Source organism: Syngnathus typhle, linkage group LG14 (assembly GCF_033458585.1).
Source record: "Syngnathus typhle isolate RoL2023-S1 ecotype Sweden linkage group LG14, RoL_Styp_1.0, whole genome shotgun sequence".
In the NCBI taxonomy this organism is placed as follows: domain Eukaryota; kingdom Metazoa; phylum Chordata; class Actinopteri; order Syngnathiformes; family Syngnathidae; genus Syngnathus; species Syngnathus typhle.
The window spans coordinates 13,090,007-13,117,397 of NC_083751.1; the positions used below are offsets into that span (position 1 = coordinate 13,090,007).

Consider the following 27,391-nt stretch of genomic DNA (forward strand, 5'->3'; position numbering starts at 1 on the left):
AGAATTGCAATTTCGGAAGAAATTGCGTGTGAAGGCGAAGGCAGATGTTGATTTACAAACGTTAAGCGTTAAAAATGATGAGCGGGAAGAATGAAAAGGGAAAGAAATAATTGTGAAATAAATGTGAAAATGTTACAAATACATGTTACAAAAAGGTACAAATGATAAGCGTTAAAAATGAAATGTTACAAATGTTACAAAAAAGGTACAAATGATAAGCGTTGAAAATGATAAGGGGAAGGATAAAGAGTAAAATATATAATGACGCCCAATGTGGGAATCGAACTGACGCGGGATTTGATACCACTCGGGAAAGATGCTCGTGTACTGGAATCACTTGTGTTTCCCACGAGCTAATTGTGTCCCTGTCTACATACTGGTTGAATTTGGTTAATGTAATGAATGTGTTTGTTGAATGCGAATACGTAATCAAAGTGGTGGAAATTGCTTAATGTAATGAATGTTGAATGCGAATGTTAGTTACAAATGATAAGCGTTAAAAATGATAAGCGGGAAGAATAAAGAGTAAAATAATTAATGACGCCCAATGTGGGAATCGAACCCACTACAGGAAACTGGCTCGGGTTGACATTGCCATTAAGAATGAATGGGGAAATAAAAGGCACAAATTTGCTAATTACTTAAAAACGGTAAATGTTATGAACGAGAAAAAAAGTGGCAAGCTTGCCATGAATTTTTGGAACGTGTGAAAGTTTGAACGAGGTGAATCGGTTGAAGCATGTGGGAGTAGTTAGATGTCAAAAAAGTGGGAGGAATAAGTTGTTTAATAAAAAAAACTAGAATTGCAATTTCGGAAGAAATTGCGTGTGAAGGCGAAGGCAGATGTTAATTTAGAAACGTTAAGCGTTAAAAATGATGAGCGGGAAGAATGAAAAGGGAAAGAAATAATTGTGAAATAAATGGGAAAATGTTACAAATACATGTTACAAAAAGGTACAAATGATAAGCGTTAAAAATGAAATGTTACAAATGTTACAAAAAAGGTACAAATGATAAGCGTTGAAAATGATAAGGGGAAGGATAAAGAGTAAAATAAATAATGACGCCCAATGTGGGAATCGAACTGACGCGGGTTTTGATACCACTCGGGAAAGATACTCGTGTACTGGAATCACTTGTGTTTCCCACGAGCTAATTGTGTCCCTGTCTACATACTGGTTGAATTTGGTTAATGTAATGAATGTGTTTGTTGAATGCGAATACGTAATCAAAGTGGTGGAAATTGCTTAATGTAATGAATGTTGAATGCGAATGTTAGTTACAAATGATAAGCGTTGAAAATGATAAGCGGGAAGAATAAAGAGTAAAATAATTAATGACGCCCAATGTGGGAATCGAACCCACTACAGGAAACTGGCTCGGGTTGACATTGCCATTAAGAATGAATGGGGAAATAAAAGGCACAAATTTGCTAATTACTTAAAAACGGTAAATGTTATGAACGGGAAAAAAGGCGGCAAGCGTGACATGAATTTTTGGAACGTGTGAAAGTTTGAACGAGGTGAATCGGTTGAAGCATGTGGGACTAGTTAGATGGCAAAAAAGTGGGAGGAATAAGTTGTTTAATAATAATAATAAAGTAGAACTAGAATTGCAATTTCGGAAGAAATTGCGTGTGAAGGCGAAGGCAGATGTTAATTTAGAAACGTTAAGCGTTAAAAATGATGAGCGGGAAGAATGAAAAGGGAAAGAAATAATTGTGAAATAAATGGGAAAATGTTACAAATACATGTTACAAAAAGGTACAAATGCTAAGCGTTAAAAATGAAATGTTACAAATGTTACAAAAAAGGTACAAATGATAAGCGTTGAAAATGATAAGGGGAAGGATAAAGAGTAAAATATATAATGACGCCCAATGTGGGAATCGAACTGACGCGGGATTTGATACCACTCGGGAAAGATGCTCGTGTACTGGAATCACTTGTGTTTCCCACGAGCTAATTGTGTCCCTGTCTACAAACTGGTTGAATTTGGTTAATGTATTGAATGTGTTTGTTGAATGCGAATACGTAATCAAAGTGGTGGAAATTGCTTAATGTAATGAATGTTGAATGCGAATGTTAGTTACAAATGATAAGCGTTAAAAATGATAAGCGGGAAGAATAAAGAGTAAAATAATTAATGACGCCCAATGTGGGAATCGAACCCACTACAGGAAACTGGCTCGGGTTGACATTGCCATTAAGAATGAATGGGGAAATAAAAGGCACAAATTTGCTAATTACTTAAAAACGGTAAATGTTATGAACGCGAAAAATACTGGCAAGCGTGCCATGAATTTTTGGAACGTGTGAAAGGTTGAACGAGGTGAATCGGTTGAAGCATGTGGGAGTAGTTAGATGTCAAAAAAGTGGGAGGAATAAGTTGTTTAATAATAAAGTACAATATCAATGTGTGAAGGCCTTCGCCTTCACACAATAACAATGTGTGAAGGCCTTCGCCTTCACACAACTAGAATTGCAATTTCGGAAGAAATTGCGTGTGAAGGCGAAGGCAGATGTTAAGTTACAAACGGTAAGCGTTAAAAATGATGAGCGGGAAGAATACAAAGGGAAAATAGATAATTGTGAAATAAATGGGAAAATGTTACAAATACATGTTACAAAAAGGTACAAATGATAAGCGTTAAAAATGAAACGTTACAAATGTTACAAAAAAGGTACAAATGATAAGCGTTGAAAATGATAAGGGGGAAGAATAAAGAGTAAAATAATTTATGACTCCCAATGTGGGAATCGAACCCACTACAGGAAACTGGCTCGGGTTGACATTTCCATTGTGTTTCCGACTGAGCTAATGAGGATCCTTCCTTCTTGCTGGTTGAATCTGGTTAATGTAATGAATGTGTTTGTTGAATGCGAATGCGTAATCAAAGTGGTGGAAATTGCTTAATGTAATGAATGTTGAATGCGAATGACAAAAGTTACAAATGATAACCGTTGAAAATGATAACCGGGAAGGATAAAGAGTAAAATAATTAATGACGCCCAATGTGGGAATCGAACTGACGCGGGTTTTGATACCACTCGGGAAGGATGCTCGTGTACTGGAATCACTTGTGTTTCCCACGAGCTAATTGAGTCCCTTACTATGTCGAGGTTGAAATTGGTTAATGTAATGAATGTGTTTGTTGAATGCGAATACGTAATCAAAGTGGTGAAAATTGCTTAATGTAATGAATGTTGAATGCGAATGTTAGTTACAAATGATAAGCGTTGAAAATGATAAGCGGGAAGAATAAAGAGTAAAATAATTAATGACGCCCAATGTGGGAATCGAACCCACTACAGGAAACTGGCTCGGGTTGACATTGCCATTAAGAATGAATGGGGAAATAAAAGGCACAAATTTGCTAATTACTTAAAAACGGTAAATGTTATGAACGAGAAAAAAAGTGGCAAGCTTGCCATGAATTTTTGGAACGTGTGAAAGTTTGAACGAGGTGAATCGGTTGAAGCATGTGGGAGTAGTTAGATGTCAAAAAAGTGGGAGGAATAAGTTGTTTAATAATAACTAGAATTGCAATTTCGGAAGAAATTGCGTGTGAAGGCGAAGGCAGATGTTAATTTACAAACGTCAAGCGTTAAAAATGATAAGCGGGAAGAATGAAAAGGGAAAATAAATTATTGTGAAATAAATGGGAAAATGTTACAAATACATGTTACAAAAAGGTACAAATGATAAGCGTTAAAAATGAAATGTTACAAATGTTACAAAAAAGGTACAAATGATAAGCGTTGAAAATGATAAGGGGAAGGATAAAGAGTAAAATAAATAATGATGCCCAATGTGGGAATCGAACTGACGCGGGTTTTGATACCACTCGGGAAAGATGCTCGTGTACTGGAATCACTTGTGTTTCCCACGAGCTAATTGTGTCCCTGTCTACATACCGGTTGAATTTGGTTAATGTAATGAATGTGTTTGTTGAATGCGAATACGTAATCAAAGTGGTGGAAATTGCTTAATGTAATGAATGTTGAATGCGAATGTTAGTTACAAATGATAAGCGTTGAAAATGATAAGCGGGAAGAATAAAGAGTAAAATAATTAATGACGCCCAATGTGGGAATCGAACCCACTACAGGAAACTGGCTCGGGTTGACATTTCTATTAAGAATGAATGGGGAAATAAAAGGCACAAATTTGCTAATTACTTAAAAACGGTAAATGTTATGAACGCGAAAAATACTGGCAAGCGTGCCATGAATTTTTGGAACGTGTGAAAGTTTGAACGAGGTGAATCGGTTGAAGCATGTGGGAGTAGTTAGATGTTAAAAAAGTGGGAGGAATAAGTTGTTTAATAAAAATAACTAGAATTGCAATTTCGGAAGAAATTGCGTGTGAAGGCGAAGGCAGATGTTAAGTTACAAACGTTAAGCGTTAAAAATGATGAGCGGGAAGAATACAAAGGGAAAATAGATAATTGTGAAATAAATGGGAAAATGTTACAAATACATGTTACAAAAAGGTACAAATGATAAGCGTTAAAAATGAAACGTTACAAATGTTACAAAAAAGGTACAAATGATAAGGGGGAAGAATAAAGAGTAAAATAATTTATGACGCCCAAAGTGGGAATCGAACCCACTACAGGAAACTGGCGCAGGTTGACATTGCCATTGTGTTTCCAACTGAGCTAATCAGGTTCCTACCTCAGTAACTGTTGAATTTGGTTAATGTAATGAATGTGTTTGTTGAATGCGAATGCGTAATCAAAGTGGTGGAAATTGCTTAATGTAATGAATGTTGAATGCGAATGACAAAAGTTACAAATGATAACCGTTGAAAATGATAACCGGGAAGGATAAAGAGTAAAATAAATAATGACGCCCAATGTGGGAATCGAACTGACGCGGGTTTTGATACCACTCGGGAATGATGCTCGTGTACTGGAATCACTTGTGTTTCCCACGAGCTAATTGAGTCCCTTACTATGTCGTGGTTGCAATTGGTTAATGTAATGAATGTGTTTGTTGAATGCGAATACGTAATCAAAGTGGTGGAAATTGGTTAATGTAATGAATGTTGAATGCGAATGTTAGTTACAAATGATAAGCGTTGAAAATGATAAGCGGGAAGAATAAAGAGTAAAATAATTAATGACGCCCAATGTGGGAATCGAACCCACTACAGGAAACTGGCTCGGGTTGACATTGCCATTAAGAATGAATGGGGAAATAAAAGGCACAAATTTGCTAATTACTTAAAAACGGTAAATGTTATGAAGGGGAAAAAAGGTGGCAAGCTTGCCATGAATTTTTGGAACGTGTGAAAGTTTGAACGAGGTGAATCGGTTGAAGCATGTGGGAGTAGTTAGATGTCAAAAAAGTGGGAGGAATAAGTTGTTTAATAATAAGAATAAAAAAAATAATAATAATAAAGTAGAATAACAATGTGTGAAGGCCTTCGCCTTCACACAACTAGAATTGCAATTTCGGAAGAAATTGCGTGTGAAGGCGAAGGCAGATGTTAATTTAGAAACGTTAAGCGTTAAAAATGATGAGCGGGAAGAATGAAAAGGGAAAGAAATAATTGTGAAATAAATGGGAAAATGTTACAAATACATGTTACAAAAAGGTACAAATGATAAGCGTTAAAAATGAAATGTTACAAATGTTACAAAAAAGGTACAAATGATAAGCGTTGAAAATGATAAGGGGAAGGATAAAGAGTAAAATATATAATGACGCCCAATGTGGGAATCGAACTGACGCGGGATTTGATACCACTCGGGAAAGATGCTCGTGTACTGGAATCACTTGTGTTTCCCACGAGCTAATTGTGTCCCTGTCTACATACTGGTTGAATTTGGTTAATGTAATGAATGTGTTTGTTGAATGCGAATACGTAATCAAAGTGGTGGAAATTGCTTAATGTAATGAATGTTGAATGCGAATGTTAGTTACAAATGATAAGCGTTAAAAATGATAAGCGGGAAGAATAAAGAGTAAAATAATTAATGACGCCCAATGTGGGAATCGAACCCACTACAGGAAACTGGCTCGGGTTGACATTGCCATTAAGAATGAATGGGGAAATAAAAGGCACAAATTTGCTAATTACTTAAAAACGGTAAATGTTATGAACGCGAAAAATACTGGCAAGCGTGCCATGAATTTTTGGAACGTGTGAAAGGTTGAACGAGGTGAATCGGTTGAAGCATGTGGGAGTAGTTAGATGTCAAAAAAGTGGGAGGAATAAGTTGTTTAATAATAAAGTACAATATCAATGTGTGAAGGCCTTCGCCTTCACACAATAACTAGAATTGCAATTTCGGAAGAAATTGCGTGTGAAGGCGAAGGCAGATGTTCATTTACAAACGTCAAGCGTTAAAAATGATGAGCGGGAAGAATAGAAAGGGAAAATGAATTATTGTGAAATGAATGGTAAAATGTTACAAATGCATGTTACAAAAAGGTACAAATGATAAGGGTTAAAAATGAAATGTTACAAATGTTACAAAAAAGGTACAAATGATAAGGGGGAAGAATAAAGAGTAAAATAGTTTATGACGCCCAAAGTGGGAATCGAACCCACTACAGGAAACTGGCGCGGGTAGACATTGCCATTGTGTTTCCAACTGAGCTAATCAGGCTCCTTTCTCAGTAATGGTTGAATTTGGTTAATGTAATGAATGTGTTTGTTGAATGCGAATGCGTAATCAAAGTGGTGGAAATTGCTTAATGTAATGAATGTTGAATGCGAATGACAAAAGTTACAAATGATAACCGTTGAAAATGATAACCGTGAAGGATAAAGAGTAAAATAAATAATGACGCCCAATGTGGGAATCGAACTGACGCGGGTTTTGATACCACTCGGGAATGATGCTCGTGTACTGGAATCACTTGTGTTTCCCACGAGCTAATTGAGTCCCTTACTATGTCGTGGTTGCAATTGGTTAATGTAATGAATGTGTTTGTTGAATGCGAATACGTAATCAAAGTGGTGGAAATTGCTTAATGTAATGAATGTTGAATGCGAATGTTAGTTACAAATGATAAGCGTTGAAAATGATAAGCGGGAAGAATAAAGAGTAAAATAATTAATGACGCCCAATGTGGGAATCGAACCCACTACAGGAAACTGGCTCGGGTTGACATTGCCATTAAGAATGAATGGGGAAATAAAAGGCACAAATTTGCTAATTACTTAAAAACGGTAAATGTTATGAACGCGAAAAATACTGGCAAGCGTGCCATGAATTTTTGGAACGTGTGAAAGGTTGAACGAGGTGAATCGGTTGAAGCATGTGGGAGTAGTTAGATGTCAAAAAAGTGGGAGGAATAAGTTGTTTAATAATAAAGTACAATATCAATGTGTGAAGGCCTTCGCCTTCACACAACTAGAATTGCAATTTCGGAAGAAATTGCGTGTGAAGGCGAAGGCAGATGTTAAGTTACAAACGTTAAGCGTTAAAAATGATGAGCGGGAAGAATACAAAGGGAAAATAGATAATTGTGAAATAAATGGGAAAATGTTACAAATACATGTTACAAAAAGGTACAAATGATAAGCGTTAAAAATGAAACGTTACAAATGTTACAAAAAAGGTACAAATGATAAGCGTTGAAAATGATAAGGGGGAAGAATAAAGAGTAAAATAATTTATGACTCCCAATGTGGGAATCGAACCCACTACAGGAAACTGGCTCGGGTTGACATTTCCATTGTGTTTCCGACTGAGCTAATGAGGATCCTTCCTTCTTGCTGGTTGAATTTGGTTAATGTAATGAATGTGTTTGTTGAATGCGAATGCGTAATCAAAGTGGTGGAAATTGCTTAATGTAATGAATGTTGGATGCGAATGACAAAAGTTACAAATGATAACCGTTGAAAATGATAACCGGGAAGGATAAAGAGTAAAATATATAATGACGCCCAATGTGGGAATCGAACTGACGCGGGATTTGATACCACTCGGGAAAGATGCTCGTGTACTGGAATCACTTGTGTTTCCCACGAGATAATTGTGTCCCTGTCTACAGACTGGTTGAATTTGGTTAATGTATTGAATGTGTTTGTTGAATGCGAATACGTAATCAAAGTGGTGGAAATTGCTTAATGTAATGAATGTTGAATGCGAATGTTAGTTACAAATGATAAGCGTTAAAAATGATAAGCGGGAAGAATAAAGAGTAGAATAATTAATGACGCCCAATGTGGGAATCGAACCCACTACAGGAAACTGGCTCGGGTTGACATTGCCATTAAGAATGAATGGGGAAATAAAAGGCACAAATTTGCTAATTACTTAAAAACGGTAAATGTTATGAACGCGAAAAATACTGGCAAGCGTGCCATGAATTTTTGGAACGTGTGAAAGGTTGAACGAGGTGAATCGGTTGAAGCATGTGGGAGTAGTTAGATGTCAAAAAAGTGGGAGGAATAAGTTGTTTAATAATAAAGTACAATATCAATGTGTGAAGGCCTTCGCCTTCACACAATAACTAGAATTGCAATTTCGGAAGAAATTGCGTGTGAAGGCGAAGGCAGATGTTCATTTACAAACGTCAAGCGTTAAAAATGATGAGCGGGAAGAATAGAAAGGGAAAATGAATTATTGTGAAATGAATGGTAAAATGTTACAAATGCATGTTACAAAAAGGTACAAATGATAAGGGTTAAAAATGAAATGTTACAAATGTTACAAAAAAGGTACAAATGATAAGGGGGAAGAATAAAGAGTAAAATAGTTTATGACGCCCAAAGTGGGAATCGAACCCACTACAGGAAACTGGCGCGGGTAGACATTGCCATTGTGTTTCCAACTGAGCTAATCAGGCTCCTTTCTCAGTAATGGTTGAATTTGGTTAATGTAATGAATGTGTTTGTTGAATGCGAATGCGTAATCAAAGTGGTGGAAATTGCTTAATGTAATGAATGTTGAATGCGAATGACAAAAGTTACAAATGATAACCGTTGAAAATGATAACCGTGAAGGATAAAGAGTAAAATAAATAATGACGCCCAATGTGGGAATCGAACTGACGCGGGTTTTGATACCACTCGGGAATGATGCTCGTGTACTGGAATCACTTGTGTTTCCCACGAGCTAATTGAGTCCCTTACTATGTCGTGGTTGCAATTGGTTAATGTAATGAATGTGTTTGTTGAATGCGAATACGTAATCAAAGTGGTGGAAATTGCTTAATGTAATGAATGTTGAATGCGAATGTTAGTTACAAATGATAAGCGTTGAAAATGATAAGCGGGAAGAATAAAGAGTAAAATAATTAATGACGCCCAATGTGGGAATCGAACCCACTACAGGAAACTGGCTCGGGTTGACATTGCCATTAAGAATGAATGGGGAAATAAAAGGCACAAATTTGCTAATTACTTAAAAACGGTAAATGTTATGAACGCGAAAAATACTGGCAAGCGTGCCATGAATTTTTGGAACGTGTGAAAGGTTGAACGAGGTGAATCGGTTGAAGCATGTGGGAGTAGTTAGATGTCAAAAAAGTGGGAGGAATAAGTTGTTTAATAATAAAGTACAATATCAATGTGTGAAGGCCTTCGCCTTCACACAACTAGAATTGCAATTTCGGAAGAAATTGCGTGTGAAGGCGAAGGCAGATGTTAAGTTACAAACGTTAAGCGTTAAAAATGATGAGCGGGAAGAATACAAAGGGAAAATAGATAATTGTGAAATAAATGGGAAAATGTTACAAATACATGTTACAAAAAGGTACAAATGATAAGCGTTAAAAATGAAACGTTACAAATGTTACAAAAAAGGTACAAATGATAAGCGTTGAAAATGATAAGGGGGAAGAATAAAGAGTAAAATAATTTATGACTCCCAATGTGGGAATCGAACCCACTACAGGAAACTGGCTCGGGTTGACATTTCCATTGTGTTTCCGACTGAGCTAATGAGGATCCTTCCTTCTTGCTGGTTGAATTTGGTTAATGTAATGAATGTGTTTGTTGAATGCGAATGCGTAATCAAAGTGGTGGAAATTGCTTAATGTAATGAATGTTGGATGCGAATGACAAAAGTTACAAATGATAACCGTTGAAAATGATAACCGGGAAGGATAAAGAGTAAAATAAATAATGACGCCCAATGTGGGAATCGAACTGACGCGGGTTTTGATACCACTCGGGAATGATGCTCGTGTACTGGAATCACTTGTGTTTCCCACGAGATAATTGAGTCCCTTGCTATGTCGTGGTTGCAATTGGTTAATGTAATGAATGTGTTTGTTGAATGCGAATACGTAATCAAAGTGGTGGAACTTGCTTAATGTAATGAATGTTGAATGCGAATGTTAGTTACAAATGATAAGCGTTGAAAATGATAAGCGGGAAGAATAAAGAGTAAAATAATTAATGACGCCCAATGTGGGAATCGAACCCACTACAGGAAACTGGCTCGGGTTGACATTGCCATTAAGAATGAATGGGGAAATAAAAGGCACAAATTTGCTAATTACTTAAAAACGGTAAATGTTATGAACGCGAAAAATACTGGCAAGCGTGCCATGAATTTTTGGAACGTGTGAAAGGTTGAACGAGGTGAATCGGTTGAAGCATGTGGGAGTAGTTAGATGTCAAAAAAGTGGGAGGAATAAGTTGTTTAATAATAAAGTACAATATCAATGTGTGAAGGCCTTCGCCTTCACACAACTAGAATTGCAATTTCGGAAGAAATTGCGTGTGAAGGCGAAGGCAGATGTTAAGTTACAAACGTTAAGCGTTAAAAATGATGAGCGGGAAGAATACAAAGGGAAAATAGATAATTGTGAAATAAAAGGGAAAATGTTACAAATACATGTTACAAAAAGGTACAAATGATAAGCGTTAAAAATGAAACGTTACAAATGTTACAAAAAAGGTACAAATGATAAGCGTTGAAAATCATAAGGGGGAAGAATAAAGAGTAAAATAATTTATGACTCCCAATGTGGGAATCGAACCCACTACAGGAAACTGGCTCGGGTTGACATTTCCATTGTGTTTCCGACTGAGCTAATGAGGATGCTTCCTTCTTGCTGGTTGAATTTGGTTAATGTAATGAATGTGTTTGTTGAATGCGAATGCGTAATCAAAGTGGTGGAAATTGCTTAATGTAATGAATGTTGAATGCGAATGACAAAAGTTACAAATGATAACCGTTGAAAATGATAACCGGGAAGGATAAAGAGTAAAATAAATAATGACGCCCAATGTGGGAATCGAACTGACGCGGGTTTTGATATCACTCGGGAATGATGCTCGTGTACTGGAATCACTTGTGTTTCCCACGAGCTAATTGAGTCCCTTACTATGTCGTGGTTGAAATTGGTTAATGTAATGAATGTGTTTGTTGAATGCGAATACGTAATCAAAGTGGTGGAAATTGCTTAATGTAATGAATGTTGAATGCGAATGTTAGTTACAAATGATAAGCGTTGAAAATGATAAGCGGGAAGAATAAAGAGTAAAATAATTAATGACGCCCAATGTGGGAATCGAACCCACTACAGGAAACTGGCTCGGGTTGACATTGCCATTAAGAATGAATGGGGATTTTTAAGGCACAAATTTGCTAATTACTTAAAAACGGTAAATGTTATGAAGGGGAAAAAAGGTGGCAAGGTTGCCATGAATTTTTGGAACGTGTGAAAGTTTGAACGAGGTGAATCGGTTGAAGCATGTGGGAGTAGTTGGATGTCAAAAAAGTGGGAGGAATAAGTTGTTTAATAATAACTAGAATTGCAATTTCGGAAGAAATTGCGTGTGAAGGCGAAGGCAGATGTTAAGTTACAAACGTTAAGCGTTAAAAATGATGAGCGGGAAGAATACAAAGGGAAAATAGATAATTGTGAAATAAATGGGAAAATGTTACAAATACATGTTACAAAAAGGTACAAATGATAAGCGTTAAAAATGAAACGTTACAAATGTTACAAAAAAGGTACAAATGATAAGCGTTGAAAATGATAAGGGGGAAGAATAAAGAGTAAAATAATTTATGACTCCCAATGTGGGAATCGAACCCACTACAGGAAACTGGCTCGGGTTGACATTTCCATTGTGTTTCCGACTGAGCTAATGAGGATCCTTCCTTCTTGCTGGTTGAATTTGGTTAATGTAATGAATGTGTTTGTTGAATGCGAATGCGTAATCAAAGTGGTGGAAATTGCTTAATGTAATGAATGTTGGATGCGAATGACAAAAGTTACAAATGATAACCGTTGAAAATGATAACCGGGAAGGATAAAGAGTAAAATATATAATGACGCCCAATGTGGGAATCGAACTGACGCGGGATTTGATACCACTCGGGAAAGATGCTCGTGTACTGGAATCACTTGTGTTTCCCACGAGCTAATTGTGTCCCTGTCTACAGACTGGTTGAATTTGGTTAATGTATTGAATGTGTTTGTTGAATGCGAATACGTAATCAAAGTGGTGGAAATTGCTTAATGTAATGAATGTTGAATGCGAATGTTAGTTACAAATGATAAGCGTTGAAAATGATAAGCGGGAAGAATAAAGAGTAGAATAATTAATGACGCCCAATGTGGGAATCGAACCCACTACAGGAAACTGGCTCGGGTTGACATTGCCATTAAGAATGAATGGGGAAATAAAAGGCACAAATTTGCTAATTACTTAAAAACGGTAAATGTTATGAAGGGGAAAAAAGGTGGCAAGCTTGCCATGAATTTTTGGAACGTGTGAAAGTTTGAACGAGGTGAATCGGTTGAAGCATGTGGGAGTAGTTAGATGTCAAAAAAGTGGGAGGAATAAGTTGTTTAATAATAATAAGAACTAGAATTGCAATTTCGGAAGAAATTGCGTGTGAAGGCGAAGGCAGATGTTAATTTACAAACGTCAAGCGTTAAAAATGATGAGCGGGAAGAATAAAAAGGGAAAATAAATTATTGTGAAATAAATGGGAAAATGTTACAAATACATGTTACAAAAAGGTACAAATGATAAGCGTTAAAATTGAAATGTTACAAATGTTACAAAAAAGATACAAATGATAAGCGTTGAAAATGATAAGGGGAAGAATAAAGAGTAAAATAATTTGTGACGCCCAATGCGGGAATCGAACCCACTACAGGAATCTGGCGTGGTTAGAGATTGCCATTGGTTTCCTACTGAGCTAATCAGCTTCATTCCTTCATGCTGGTTGAATGTGGTTAATGTAATGAATGTGTTTGTTGAATGCGAAAGCGAAATCAACGTGGTGGAAATTGCTTAATGTAATGAATGTTGAATGCGAATAATGAAAGTTACAAATGATAAGCGGCTAAAATAATAAGGAAATAAGGAAATAAATTGGTGTCGTAAAGAATCCACACGGGATTCGATACCACACGGGAAAGCCGCTCACGTTCTGGAATCACTTGTGTTTCCCACGAGCTAATCGGGTCGCTCACTTTAAAGTGGTTGAAATTTGTTAATGTAATGAATGTGTTTGTTGAATGCAAATACGTAAGCAAAGTGGTGGAAATTGCTTAATGTAAAGAATGTTGACTGCAAATTTTAGTTACAAATAATAAGCGTAGAAAATAAAAGGTATAGAGAATAAAGAGTAAAATAATGAATGACGCCGAATGTGGGAGTTACACCCACTGCAGGAAACTGAAATGAATGGGGATTTTTCAGGCACAAATTTGCTAATTACTTAAAAACGGTAAAAGTTATGAACGAGAAAAATGGTGGCAAGCTTGACATGAATTTTTGGAACGTGTTAAAGTTTGAACGAGGTGAATCAGTTTAAGCATGTGGGAGTCGTTTTTCGCTTCGCCTTCACACAATAATAAAGTAGAACAAAAAAAATGGTAGCAAGCGTGACATGAATTTTGGGAACGTGTGAAAGTTCGAATGGGGTGAATCAGAACATTTAAACGCTTCCCAATGAAAAGCACAACTGCACCCATCCAACCTTTAACTGACAGAAAACAATGTAAGCAAATGGACAGCATTGGCAAAATAAAAATTTATTGACAAATCTCCACCACTTCACCCTCAAAATAAATAAGCTTCAAGGGGAGTCCTTCTTCGGGTAACGTTGGTGGTTCCACAAAGGTCTTGGTCCATACGTTAAGCGCAATTACGGTCTCGACCCCCTCCACGTCGAACAATTTGACCTCCTCGTCCTCCTTCAGTAGCCCAATGGCCACCAAGCTGACACTTGTATTGTAGCCCTAGGGAATAAAAACACATTTAGGTTTACTCAGGTGAAAACTGAGAACAATTATACAACTCAAAGGTCAAGAATAACTCCATAAAGTTAAAGGTCAATTCATCACAGTCACATCACATGCAATTACTAATTCATAAAATCCTTCCATTATCTGTACCGTTTTGTCCCCACCGGGGGGAGGGGGGGTTGTTTGTAGACACGCTGGTCACAATTCAACAGCCTTTGTTGTAAAGTTGTAAAATTTGAACCTAAACTGATGACATTCCTTTTCCGTTATCCAGCCTTTTCTTTACTCACCGATATCTTTGAGTGCTGTGTTGTGTTTAGGGACAGGCCGAAGTCGTTAGTCACGGCACTCAGGTGCGTGAAAGTGTAGGAGGCCCCGACCTTGATCGGGGTCAAGGTGGCCTCCCTCCACACAGCCACTCTCACGACCGCTTCGTCCTGCAATAGTTTAAAACCAAATATTACTTCAGCATGCATGTTTGAAGCGCAATAGCAGTAAAGCGACAGGTTACTTACTTTTTTCAGGTACACGACGCTTAAGGGCACCAACCGAGCCCCGCGCACAGACACGAGTCTGGTTGGCTGTTTCTAATTTGGAACAAACAGACATACCATTGAGTTAGCCTGCAACGTTTAATGCAAGAAAACTAAATTTTGTATTTTTAGTAGTTCTAAATAGATATTTAACATGCAGGTGAATTAAACTTACACTTTCGACCTGTCCCTGGACGTTTACCAGCCCCTCAGGAGGGTTCCCGATCACCTCGCTGAGGGGCATCGCCAACGCCGGGGGGAAAATGAGTGCGCGTGCCTCAGCCCTTAAGGCATCGCTACACCGCACCTCCGCCCCGACGTATACTCTGCTGCTCTTTGTGCAGAGCAGCACATTTGGAGCGTTGGGCTCCGCCATGAAATGGGCGAAAACATAACTGTTGCCCTCTGTGACTCGGCTAGCCAGATGACTGAAAAGAGTCATCTTAAACACGGTCTTACCGTCACAGAGGGCAACAGTTATGTTCTCATAATGCCCATCCATCTCGCCGGTGGGCTTCCAGGCTCTGGCCCGGATGTCACGGCGCATCCCCACCACAACAGCTTTCGTGATTTTTTTGTTCATTCTGAAAGAGAAAGGGCCAAAATCAAATAATCAGGAATTTTTTGGATCTGGTTTTAGTGTACACATTCCCATTTCATTCCAAGTCTGTGAAGAAAATTTCAAAAAATGTGCAAAGTCCTTGTCAATCTGGCGAACGCATGTCCCACTGCAGCATTTAGCGACAAGGCGAAGCACTTTGCCTTCACTCGGACAAATTGCAAAACTGATGACCGAAAGCGGCCAAAGCAACTTGAAATGTTGCTTGTATTTGTAGCATGTGATTTTACTTCTCTTCCTTTCTTTGTTTGTGTATCCACTTTGACTTTAAACCAGCAATGTCTTCAATTGCAAGCACATGGGTATGGCGGTGGCCATTTTGTCCCATTGTGCACACATGGACGGCCAATTTTCCTCGTGCAAAATCCTTGCGCGTAGACTTTGAACAGCCTTCCTATGATACAGCATTAATTTTCACAGGTAAAACAATAGGGCAGATTTAAAAGTGCCGCCTATGCTCGTTTTACAACTCATTTTCACTTTCATGCATCTGATTGAGTTAATTCATTCCAAATTCATCAGAATGTACCTCAAAAAGACCATTGCAACAACAGGGCAATATTTTTTCCGAGTATAGTAAATGAAACGGCAGATTCTTAGAATATTCGATTAACCTCCACCCTGTTTGGAAATGATAATTTGCACACCAACACATCAGTCCAGGCTAAAACAAAATAATTAATAAATGAACTAGGCACATGCCTCAGTGTTTATCAAAGATGTTAATCCAAAATCAAATTTGAAGTTGGAGGGGAGATACCTGAGAAACCACTTACCTCTGTCTTCAAGTTTGATGTAACAAGGGCAGCTTGGTGTCCCCACCCGCTTTTATGCGTGGCGGAGTAAAAAAAAAAGCTGTTTGAGCATATTGTCACAACTTTATTAGTTACACCGATAGATAAATAGATAGATCTTTATTGCCATTGTTACATGTACAACAAAATTAAAAATGCCAAACGATCAGTGCATCTGCTAAAATATTTAAAAAATAAAATTAAGTTTAAAAAAACAAAAAAAAAACAAGCTGAAAGTTTATATAAACTAAAAACAACACAAAAGCTCCAGCTCAGTGGCCTAGTGGTAGAATGTCCACCCTGGAACCGGAAGGTTATGAGTTCAAAACCCAGCCAGGTCATACCAAAGACTAATAAATTAGGACCCATTGCTGCAAACAATCACAGCAATGTGAATAAAATCCAGACGTAGGAAACAAAGTCAATTCCCTTTTTTTTTTCCAGACACCTTGACATGTTGAAACTATAATACATATATATAGTGCGTTAGAGGAGGTCTTGCATAATATTGTCAGTGGGGCGTGCTGTGGTGCGCAAGAGAGATTGTACTGCTATGTGAGACAAGTGGGGAAAAATAAAAAGTTGCTGAATAAAAAAGTACATTAGCGTTCATCTCTACTCTGCATAAACACAACAAGTGTTTTTTTTTAATTTATTTAATAATTCAACTGTAGCATGATTGGAGATGGTATTAGACAGACTTGGGATACATATACAAAAGATAATGTAAACATGGTTTGAGGCAAAGAAATGTATAAAGTTCAACAATTGTGCAAATCAAAATGATTACAACTTCAGAGTTCAAAGCATTGCCGAAAAAGTAACCAAATAAAAGTACGATTAAACAATAAATAAGCAATCAAACAAATAAACAAATAAATACATAAATAAAGGAGAACAGAAAACAGACTGTACGTATCTGAGACTTAATAGAGTAAAGCCAAAGGGACAAGTTTCCAACAGTCAAAGGCCAGGCAATACCCAAGAAGATACGATAAAAACATGGAGGTGAGGAAAAGCAGCAAAACTAAAAAGGGACAATTTTCCTCGCTGGCTACTCATAGAAGTCAAGTCAAGTAAAATATATTTACATAGCCCTAAATCACAAGCAGTCTCAAAGGGCTTCGCATAGACAAATTGGCAATTATTCTCAAAGCACCCCCTGATCTTAAGCTTCCAAAAGGGCAAGGAAAAACTCAAAAAAAAAAAACACCAGGGGAAAAATGAGAAACCTTGAGAAGGGACCACAGATGGGAGGATCCCCCTTTCAGGATCACCAGGCTGCAATGGATGCAGAGAAGGCACATGAAAGACAGCATGTTAAAAATAAAAAAGGTAGATGTCAGAGTCAAAGCAAAGAGCTGCCAGAGGTGCCCTTGATTGTTCCATAGAAGAATCAGCAGAAGTCACGATTGCCACGCTGGTTTGGGAGTTTGCGTTCCATGATGCTGGCCTCCATCGTACGAGTCTTTTTGAAAGACTTGGCTGTCGCTGTGCTACAATATAATATCATTATGAAATCATTTTTGAAAATCACATTACAATACTTCAAGAACATGTACAACTAGCATCCGTGTACTAAAGAGTGAATGACGTGAACACATTCACAAACCTGTGTCATTTCTCTGGCAAGACAGGCCAAATCCCATCAAGGTTGAGCACCGCAGGGGCCAAACTCCCGTCTTGACAAATGGAGCACGTGGAGTTACAGGAAACACGGAAAAACTGAAACAACAAACATTGAGTTGGTGAGGGTACGAGCTGAAAAAAATGTAAAGTTAAAGGGGGTGTTTCGCGACAATAGTCAATAAAATATTTGTTGCCCACACACAGAAGAATAAGTCTTGCTTCTCGCCTGCCTGGTTCGGGAGTCATTGGTCCACGCTGGAAGTTTTTGCATCCTCAAGGTCTTTGTGGAGAATGTTTACCTCTGGCCTCCATTGTGGGTCGAACTGCTTTCGCCAGATAAAAGAAACTCTGAAAATAGAGAAGAGTGAAATAGAAGCATTTAGTGTTTTTAGAAAGGGAAAACACATGTTTATTGATGAGCAACTTACCTCGTCTGTTTTCCGTTCTCGCCTCGTGATTATGACGTTAAAAAGAATTGAAAATAATGATAAAAAAATAAAGTTTAAAAGGCCTTTCCTGAAGTCATCTTTAAAATTTGATTCTAGCATTAGAATTAAAAAGTTTAAAAAGTCACCCCTTAACTCATCTGGGAGTTAATTTAGAAAATGTAAACATTTTAAAAGTTAAAAACTTTAAAAGTCCATTCCTGAAGTCATCTTTAAAATTTGACGTTAGAACGAATAAAACGCAAAAAGTTAAAAAGTCGCCTCTTAGATCATCCGTGAGTTCATTTACAAAAGTTAAACATATTAAAAGTTAAAAAGTTTGAAAGTTAAATATTTAAATAGTTCAAATTTCTAAAAGTTTAAAATTTAAATCAAGTTGAGTTAAGGGAGGACTTTTTAAAATTTTAAAAGCCTTCCCTTTGATGGACGATGAGATGGACTCTTCCATCCATCCCGCAGACGAGTAGACTAGCAGTTATTTCCGCAAGTCTTATTTAGGTGTCAACGGCCGTGCCGTCCCCTCGCCACCCTCAGAGGGTCTTTTGCCCAGCAGCTGCCCATACTGCCACATGCATGGGCGGCCCAAGAAGGTGCAGCTTCCCAGCTGGTTGAGCGCCTTCCCTTAACTCAACTTGATTTACATCCACAGACACGAGTTCAGCGTAAAATATAAAGCGCATCACTATTCACATTGGTCGTTAGTATTTTTTTCTATATAATTGTGAGGTTTCTGCCCAACGCCAACATTACATTTGCCTTTCTGAGCCACCTACGCCTCCGATACCATCTCATCTCAATTCAACAAATCGCCCACCGCGCACCGCCACTTACGCCATCTGATTTCCGTCCTTGTTAATTTCCCAAATGCTGAAATACACAATTTAGATTTGACTTACCTTTCAGTATTCAAGACACAGAAAACAGGATTATGATAGCTGTAGTACGTTTGCAGGACACCTGAATAAAGAGCACACTGAGGTCGAGAGACAAAAATTAGGTCGATCAATGTGTTTTTGTCAGTGGTAGCAGTGGTTATGAGCTGCGTGTAACCCTTTGAGCAAAACAATTCAAGGACGGGCTTGTACGAGGCGGAGAGCGCATCTTCGTTAAAATCGCCACATACCAAGATCTGGTGATGGTCCATGACTTCAAGATAACGCAACAGGTTTCCCAAGCTTGGCAGAAATGCGCGCAGACTGTGCCCGGGAGGCCTGTAAACGGCAGCGATCAACAAATTGATGGGAGCTTCCAGTTTCACCGCAACAAATTCAATATCGGTCACACCCTGTACGTATTTCTTTTCCTGGGCCGCGATGTGACTTTTGACACAAATACCTACGCCGCCACCGAGTTTTGTCGCCAAGTCGGGACAGGTTGTATAAGAATCACTTCGATTCCTGTGAAACATGGTATAGCCTTCCAAGCAGGCGGCCGCAGATCCTCGGAGGTGCGTTTCTGTGAGGCACAAAACATCAGCAAAACGCAGTTCGTGGTGACACGCGATATCCTGCACGTGACAAGACAGCCCTTCGGTGTTATGATGGACGACGATCAGGTCCTTTGCTTTATCCACCCTCGGCATCACGTGAAACAGGGGCATCACGCCGTCCAAAGAATCCTCTGTCATCTCAGCAAGAGCAGCAGTGATTTCCGGATTTGCATGAATTTTTCTCTCATCCATATGCAGAATATGAAGACCGCTGAGCGAAGTCACTCTACTCAGAGCTACGTAGCCCATGCCGTGTTCGAAAACGCCTTTCAGCGAAACCGCGGCCTCAGATGTTGTCATGCCTTGTACCTTATGGATCGTGCAAGCAAAAGCAAGCTTAACGGGAAACTGCCGGCGCACCACTCCGGTATTCTGCATCCTCTCCTCCTGTCTGTCAATGAACACAGAATTCTCAGCACTTCTCGTCTTAGCGACACAATCTAGCTCCAGCCCGAGTTTCTGTACACGCGCTTCGTTTGGGTAATTCACCAATTGCACAACTTTTGCAAATGTCCCGTTGCACAGACCTGCTTGAACATCAATATTGCGTGTGATCATGACGCGGGCGCCGACGGCGACTTTGATCGAGTCGGGCAACCCGTTCTTAGGTCCTCGGACAGGGGTCGCTTGCCTTGCCATTCTGCCGGTTTTTTTGTCTTTCTTGTAGTCATCGGCGTCGATTTGCACGACGTCCTTATGAAGCAGATTCAGCATCGCGGAATTATGGCCGTCTACCTGCTTATTGGTGGCAAAAATATGCAGAATATTCTTTGGACACGTTACTGGAGAAGCGTACCTCGTAGCAAGCAGAGATGCGTCCGGTTCCGACAGTTCGCGAGACCTGTCTTTGACGCGGAGTCTGTTCAGCACTTCGGCAAAGGCGGCATCATTTTTCTGCCTCATGATGTCCGTGAGCGTGATCTTTTTGAAGTTGTCGCGCCAGTGGTCCAGCCGAGTAGGATCGTACACGCACAAAGGTTTGGATTGTCTCACAGGAGGGAGCTGAAAGAAATCTCCGACAGCAAGCACAGACATACCGCCAAAAGGTAAATCGATTCCTTTGATTTGTTTCAATCTGGTACTCACGTAGGCAAAAAGGTCTTTTGACACCATGGAAATCTCGTCGATAATGAGTATTTCAGCGATCGAAAGCTCCGCTCTGACTTCGTCCAGTTTGTTGCCCAGGCCTTGATACGGGGGTCTGAGACTTCTCGGCAGTTTGAGGAGAGAATGCAAAGTGGTCCCTGAAATGTTAAATGCCGCCGTACCCGTGAAGGCTGCGAGAACAACAGTCTGTTTGCAAATGTCCGCTTCCTCAGCCAGTCGTGGTAGTCTGAGCAGTATTTTCGTGGCCTCCGCGTGGATGCATTTGATCAGATGCGATTTGCCGGTCCCGGCGCCACCGTTGACATAGTAGAAAAACTGCTCGATCGGCTTCGAGCTACAAACACGTTTCACGCACCAATCTCGGACCTTGTAGAACACAGACGCTTGTTTTCGGTTCAGGTTTCGATACATACTGCGTAACACCGTGGGATCGATGGCAGCAGGTTCAGCCACAATAGCCGTTTCTCTCGTCGCCGATCTCACGTTATAGTCGGGGACGTTTTCCTCCGCGTTCTCAGTCGGGTCGTCTCTCGCGTTGATTTCCTCAATGCATTCGAGTCTTTGCAGCTCACTCTCGGGAGCCAGGTGGCACCATTCGTTCACATTGAGCCCGCTTTCCTCCAACTCTCTGATGGCATCTTCAATGTCTCCACTGTGTCCCTCGTACGTTTTTCTGTTCCTCTTGACGATTTCAGACACGCGCTCCACATGGTCGGCGTACGGTAACTGTACACAGGCATGCTCGTGGAACAACTGTGAGGTGGGAAAGCGTTCAGATTTCAACTGGCAATCAGCACGATGAGGCAGGTACAGCTTGAGCAAGGTGCGGTGATATTCCTCTGGATTCTTTTGTTCTGAGAATTTACAATATTTGATGACCGCAGGTTTTTCTGTTCTTTTTTGTACAAACCCCATATCGTTCAGCAGACGCAAAACGTTTTTACCTTTGACTTGTTTACCGTAAACAATTCTGCACCTTGATGCGAAATCAGCCAAGCACATGACTTCAAATTCCTCCGTTTGAGGTCTGCATTTATACTTGTCCGGCAGCCCAGTCATCCACACTTCGTGCGAGTCCTGGGTTTTGCCCTCAAGCAGCGAGAGAGGATAACTCATTTTCAGCGCATTGTCACTCGTTTGTACAAATACCACCATGCGGGAGGACTGTTTCATATGCAGGCCGCATGCGCGCGCCACACACTCCTGAGCACTCACTTCCCTCTTCTTGGAGTACGCTTGCATAATTTGTTTCATTTCGTCGTTCTCGTTGACATTTTCGTTGCGGGAGTTCTCAATGACCGATTTCAGGTATTGGCTCAGACCGTGTTCCGCTTTGCTGATGTAGCTGCAGATGTACGCGATGCAAGAATAGGCATTCAGGATGTATTGAATGTCCAGATTTCCATCCCAGGCAAGAAGCAAATGGCGGTTGTAGTAGTTGACCCAGCAGTCTTTGGGTTCTCGCTTAAGCACGACAGAACTCGACGAGGCCGTCAGGTGCAAACAGTTCACAAAGTCGTCACCGGTGAGCTCGCATTTAGCCAGCAGCTGAGGCAAAGTCATGGATGAAGTTTCAGGCTCATTCAGGAGATTTAGCACGGGAACAAGCTTGGCGTTGGCCGCCGAGCGATTCTCCGCGTGTCGATCTCGATTGTCGTCGTCTACGGGCGCAGGTCTGATGATCATCGTTTCGTGGCACGGTTGTTTGGGGAATCCAAAACGGCAATTTGCACCCTGGTGTTTGACACACGTTTTGGAGTGACTTTTGCTGTGCATCTGAACCTCTGTGACTTTTTTGTACAATTCGGGTTCCTTTTGCGGGTCCGGCAGCTCAGCGGAGATGTAGCGGGATACAAAATCACAGATGGCTTTGTCTGAGGATTCCTCAAATACAGGGGCACCTTTAACCCATATGAGGCAATGAATGTGAGGACTTCCTCTGTGCTGAAACTCCAATCGGTAAAAGTAGTCAACCACTTCACCAATCGGTTGCGCCGGAGAGAGGATCAAATCTCTGAACAGAGCTTCCACACGTTTGTCAAACATGCGCATCGTCGTCACCGGATTGCCGCGTAGAATTTCGCACTTGGTAGCCCAGTCCAATCCAGCAAAATTCACCACTTCACCTTGTTGCGCTTTGATGGCAGTGATGACCTCTTCCCAACGCATTTCAGCAGCAGAAAATGTGCAAAAGAACGTGGGTGTACCCAGCTGTCGGATCATTGCAAAAAGATCTTTGGTGGTTCTCTCCCAATAGGCTGGCGTGCCTCTCAGCGGCGTCATGAAGCGGACGGCGTCTTTGCTGCGCACCAGTTTTTCAACTTGACGTTTGTCCTGAAGCATAGCGTTGGTAATTCTCCGACCATCTCGGGTAAACGGTTTACCTTTGCGTAGCTGTATTGACATGCTCGACGTCGCCTGGTAGATTTCGGTCACAAACTGAGCAAAGAACAAGTAGGTCGGATCCCTCGCAAAACGTTCATCCACGCAACACAGTCGGGTTTTGAAATACTTGCTCGGTGTGAGTTTTATCGGTCTCTCTTCATCGAGCGTGTTTTGCCCGCTCGGGAACTGCACTGGAAAAGCCATGGCCTCGAGTTTGGGAGTCTTGAAAAAGCTTACAGGGTTATTTCTTTCTGCAGGAGCAACAGAGTAAATGCCCTCAGTAAAACTCATAATTTCCTCTGACACGTCACTCGGTTGGAGACACGATTCAAGTATAACTCCACCGCTAGGTTGATCACCATCTTCTAGATTTCCTTGTTGCTGATTGACATTTTGTGACTCACCGTTCATTTCACGCAGAGCTTCAGTCTCAAATCTGTACATCTCCTCCAGGGCTTCCTCATTGTACTCGATGTCGCTCATTTCCGCTTCATCTGAGCCGCTCTCGTCATCAGTGAGGGTTGGGTCGCAAAGGTCCGGATCGTCGCGGATAGTTATGCTTCTGTATTGCGGATGAATTTGCTTCAGTTTTATCAGAGCGCTCATTAGCTTGGACCAAGTGACAGTTTGAAAAAACTGATGGCCTTTGTAGCAAAGCCGTCTCTTCAGTTTCACTCTCAACATCTGCGACTTACTTCTTATCCTCGGCAAAGCATCGACTGTCTCCTGTACTTCAGACGGCACGCACACAACATTTCCGCGAATGGCTCGTTGTTGACCTTTGGGAAGCGGTACAATTTTGGCAAACGCTATGCATTTGGAAATGAGGTGTCTCTCTAATATGTTCAATCCACGCAGTTCTGTTGGAATATCAGCTAGCGTGAGATTGTTTGCAACAGCGATTGCTGGCATTTTACCATCTTTGAGATGTGTGTGGCAGGTGTGACATATCCACTCTAGTTTTCTTTCAGCCGGTACTCTACACGACGTATGACATTCATCGTTACAAATATGAACAAATTGTCCCGTGAGACAACGTGCAACAACATCTCGGTTCTGCTTATAAAGGAGACGCCGACAAGACTGTACCTGGTTGGGAAATAAGGCTCTGTGGCAAACTGTGCAAACAAACGTGGGTCCATTCTTAATTTGGTCTTTGAACAGGTCCACGGCTTTCATTAACACACATTCATTTTGCTCTCTACACAGCCGATTTATGATTTTGTATTTTTGTAAAATCGTACTTGCTCTGGTCATTGTTTTATTACGCAACGAATCAGATTTTGTTCTCATAATGGACCTCATGATTTCCTGATGTTTAGCTCTGAATTCAGGATTGCTAGAATAACGGTGTTTAAAGTAAAAGCGCTGTCTAGAACTAAATCTAAAATCGTCATGATAACGCTGTGTAATATACTTGCGCTGTCTTGCTTTAAATTCAGGGTCGTCACGGTAACGTTGCGTTACGTAGCTACGCCGTCTTGCATTAAACTCAGGGTCGTCACGGTAACGTTGCGTTACGTAGGAACGTTGCCTTGCATTAAACTCAGGGTCGTCACGGTAACGTTGCGTTACGTAGGAACGTTGCCTTGCATTAAACTCAGGGTCGTCACGGTAGCGTTGGGTTCTGTAGGTGCGTCGTCCCATTCGAAAACAATTATCTGTCTTATAACGAAGTAAGAAGCGGGAATGATTTTTCTTCTTAAAGATAGGATCAGTCCTACAACGTTGTGTATAATAAGACTTTTGTTTTGTGCGAAAATGTACGTCTTGCTGATAACGCTTTGTAACATAACACCTCTTCCTCTGTCTTGTCTCTAAATTTTTACTGTACCTTTCCTTATTTCTCAGATTTTTATTCCTTCTCTTTAGTTCCTGTTTTATACGTCTTTGTTCAGATTTGGCATTCAAATTTTCTTGTGCCTTCATTCGTCTTAGAAATTTTCTCCTACTTGATTTGGGAATTTTTGACAAGCGTTGGAGCTCTTTACCTGTAGTCCAAGAAACCACTTCACCATCGATCAACTCGTTGCAGTGACGTTGTTCACCAGCAGGTGTTGTAGAATCACTCATCTCCAAATATGAAGTCTCGGAAACAGCTTTGCTCACACAGTCGTCGTCAACATCCGCCAGCACAGATTGCAATGAAGTACATGGCACCATCTCAATGTCATTTGTAGGAACATCAATAGGTTCAAACTGAACCGGTACAAGCTCATACTGAGAATTACAGGAACATTCCAAACGTGCGTAGAGCTCTGTCAATTTATTTCTAAGGTCATTCAGATGCACGAAAAGCATCATGACAGCTGTGCCATTGGGAGCAGGGAGGCCATCTCGTCCTCTAGAGTGGGGATCAAAATATCCGTACTTGCCTTGGTGGTCACGGAAAACAGCAATGCACGTCGTCTGCATAATCAGAAGAGCGCAACTGACCTCAGATGTCAAGCACTCAAGTCTGTCACAAAGGTTCAGAAAGAGCGCATCTCCATGGAAAGAGGTGAAAAACCCACACATTGACATACTCCTAATTAACACATGCTGTTTTGTGGAACTGCTTACAATCTCTGGAAGTTCATCAATTGTCAAAAAACTGTTTAGAAAGCATCCTCGGGCTTTCAATGCAGCCACAGTAAATGTATACAGTTCATTACCCACACTGAGAACAGCATCCAGGTCAGATGTAGTCACGTTATTTATATCCTGCAGGAAAGCCAGAAACGTTACCGAATTAGCCACACATTGACTGTTTCTGGATTGGCCGTATCTCGGATGGTCTTGGCTGTGAGTTGCCATCACATACATTACCAAATCGTGTTGCACTGGTACCGTTACAGCAATAGAAACATCAGCAGCAATCTTCTTCTCAGAGTGTAGTATATTGTTTGTTATCATTTGCTTGTCGTTTGTATCATAGTTGTTCATTTGCAAATCATTTGTAAGTCTGTCAGTTGCTTCAACAGCACGCTCATGCCGGGCAGAGATATCAGCAGAAGGTGGAAGAGGTGCTTGGGAGCGACGTCGTCGCTCCCAGGACAACTTCACAGACTGTGATCTCCTGCCCTTTTTCGGCATGTCGATCTGAAATGGGTTCAGCGAATTATGGGGCTTAGACAGAAGGAAGGCAGAAACAATAGGTAGAACAGAGACAAGACAGGGTATTGGGGTATCAGCCGCAGGTCAGCAGGATCAGCCAGAAGTCAGCTGGATCAGCCACAGGTCAGCAGGATCAGGTACAGATCAGTCGCAGTTCACAGACCTGTACAGAGAAAGAGAACAAATACAGCTAAGCCTCGATCTTATGCACACTTTGCGGTGCAGAATTTTGGGATGGCGTTATCCACAAAAGCTTGTTATACAGAATGTCTTTGAAGGGGAAATGATTCAGAGCCACGTATACAGGTGCATTGAGAAATCGATGTCACACCCAGATGCGTGTGTGACAATCATTGGGACTTTAAAAAAAAAAAATTAATTAAAAAAGAAAGAAAGAAAAAAGTCAAAATTTGGGTGCGTATTATACATGTGTACAGGCTTTTTTCCAGCATTGACATGCCGTTTTTAGGGTGCATGGGGACGCATTATACATGGAAAAAAACGGTAAATAAAAACCATGTGCCTCTTTTTATGCGCAAATATTTCTTCACCAATATCATGACAATAGGGGTGCCCAAACTTTTTCAGCTCGCGAGCTACTTTTGAAATGACCAAGTCACATATATATATATATACATATATAATATACATATATAATACACATATACATATACACATATACATATACACATATACATATACACATACATATATATATATTAAAAAAAAAGTCCTATTCCCATTCCCTATGAAAGTGATACTTCTTACTATGGCCAGCTGCCCCATTTATTTTTATAACCTTTCTTAAGTTTAAGACAAAAAACAGGGTTCTAACAATTGAGGGAACTCACGATCTAGCGTGTTTGTTGTTAGCGCTGTTTGTACACGCGTCAAGTGCGGAGAGAAGAGGAAAAAATAAATAAAAATGATATCACGCGATCAACCAATAGTGGCTTGGCGATCGACCGGTCTATCGCGATCGATGTATTGGGCACCCCTAGCCTAACATTAGCTTACATGTAACGTCATTTTACTTTCTAAACCCACATGCTTGTAAAAGTCAAAACGTAGCTTTGTGTTTTTTTTGTTTCAATGTGGTCCTCT

At 40.2% G+C, this 27,391-nt stretch overlaps 1 protein-coding gene across 1 annotated transcript; it reads right to left on the reverse strand.

Annotated features, from left to right (window-relative positions):
• Positions 1 to 16,199: 16,199 nt before the first annotated feature.
• LOC133167493 (uncharacterized) lies at positions 16,200 to 26,446 on the reverse strand. The gene is made up of 4 exons (XM_061298337.1): positions 19,107 to 26,446; positions 17,967 to 18,112; positions 17,748 to 17,860; positions 16,200 to 17,631 (listed from the first exon to the last, which is right to left on the reverse strand). Exons 1-2 carry the CDS (start codon positions 26,264 to 26,266, stop codon positions 18,007 to 18,009), a joined length of 7,266 nt encoding a protein of 2,421 aa, XP_061154321.1. The 5' UTR covers positions 26,267 to 26,446; the 3' UTR covers positions 16,200 to 17,631; positions 17,748 to 17,860; positions 17,967 to 18,006.
• Positions 26,447 to 27,391: the final 945 nt, after the last annotated feature.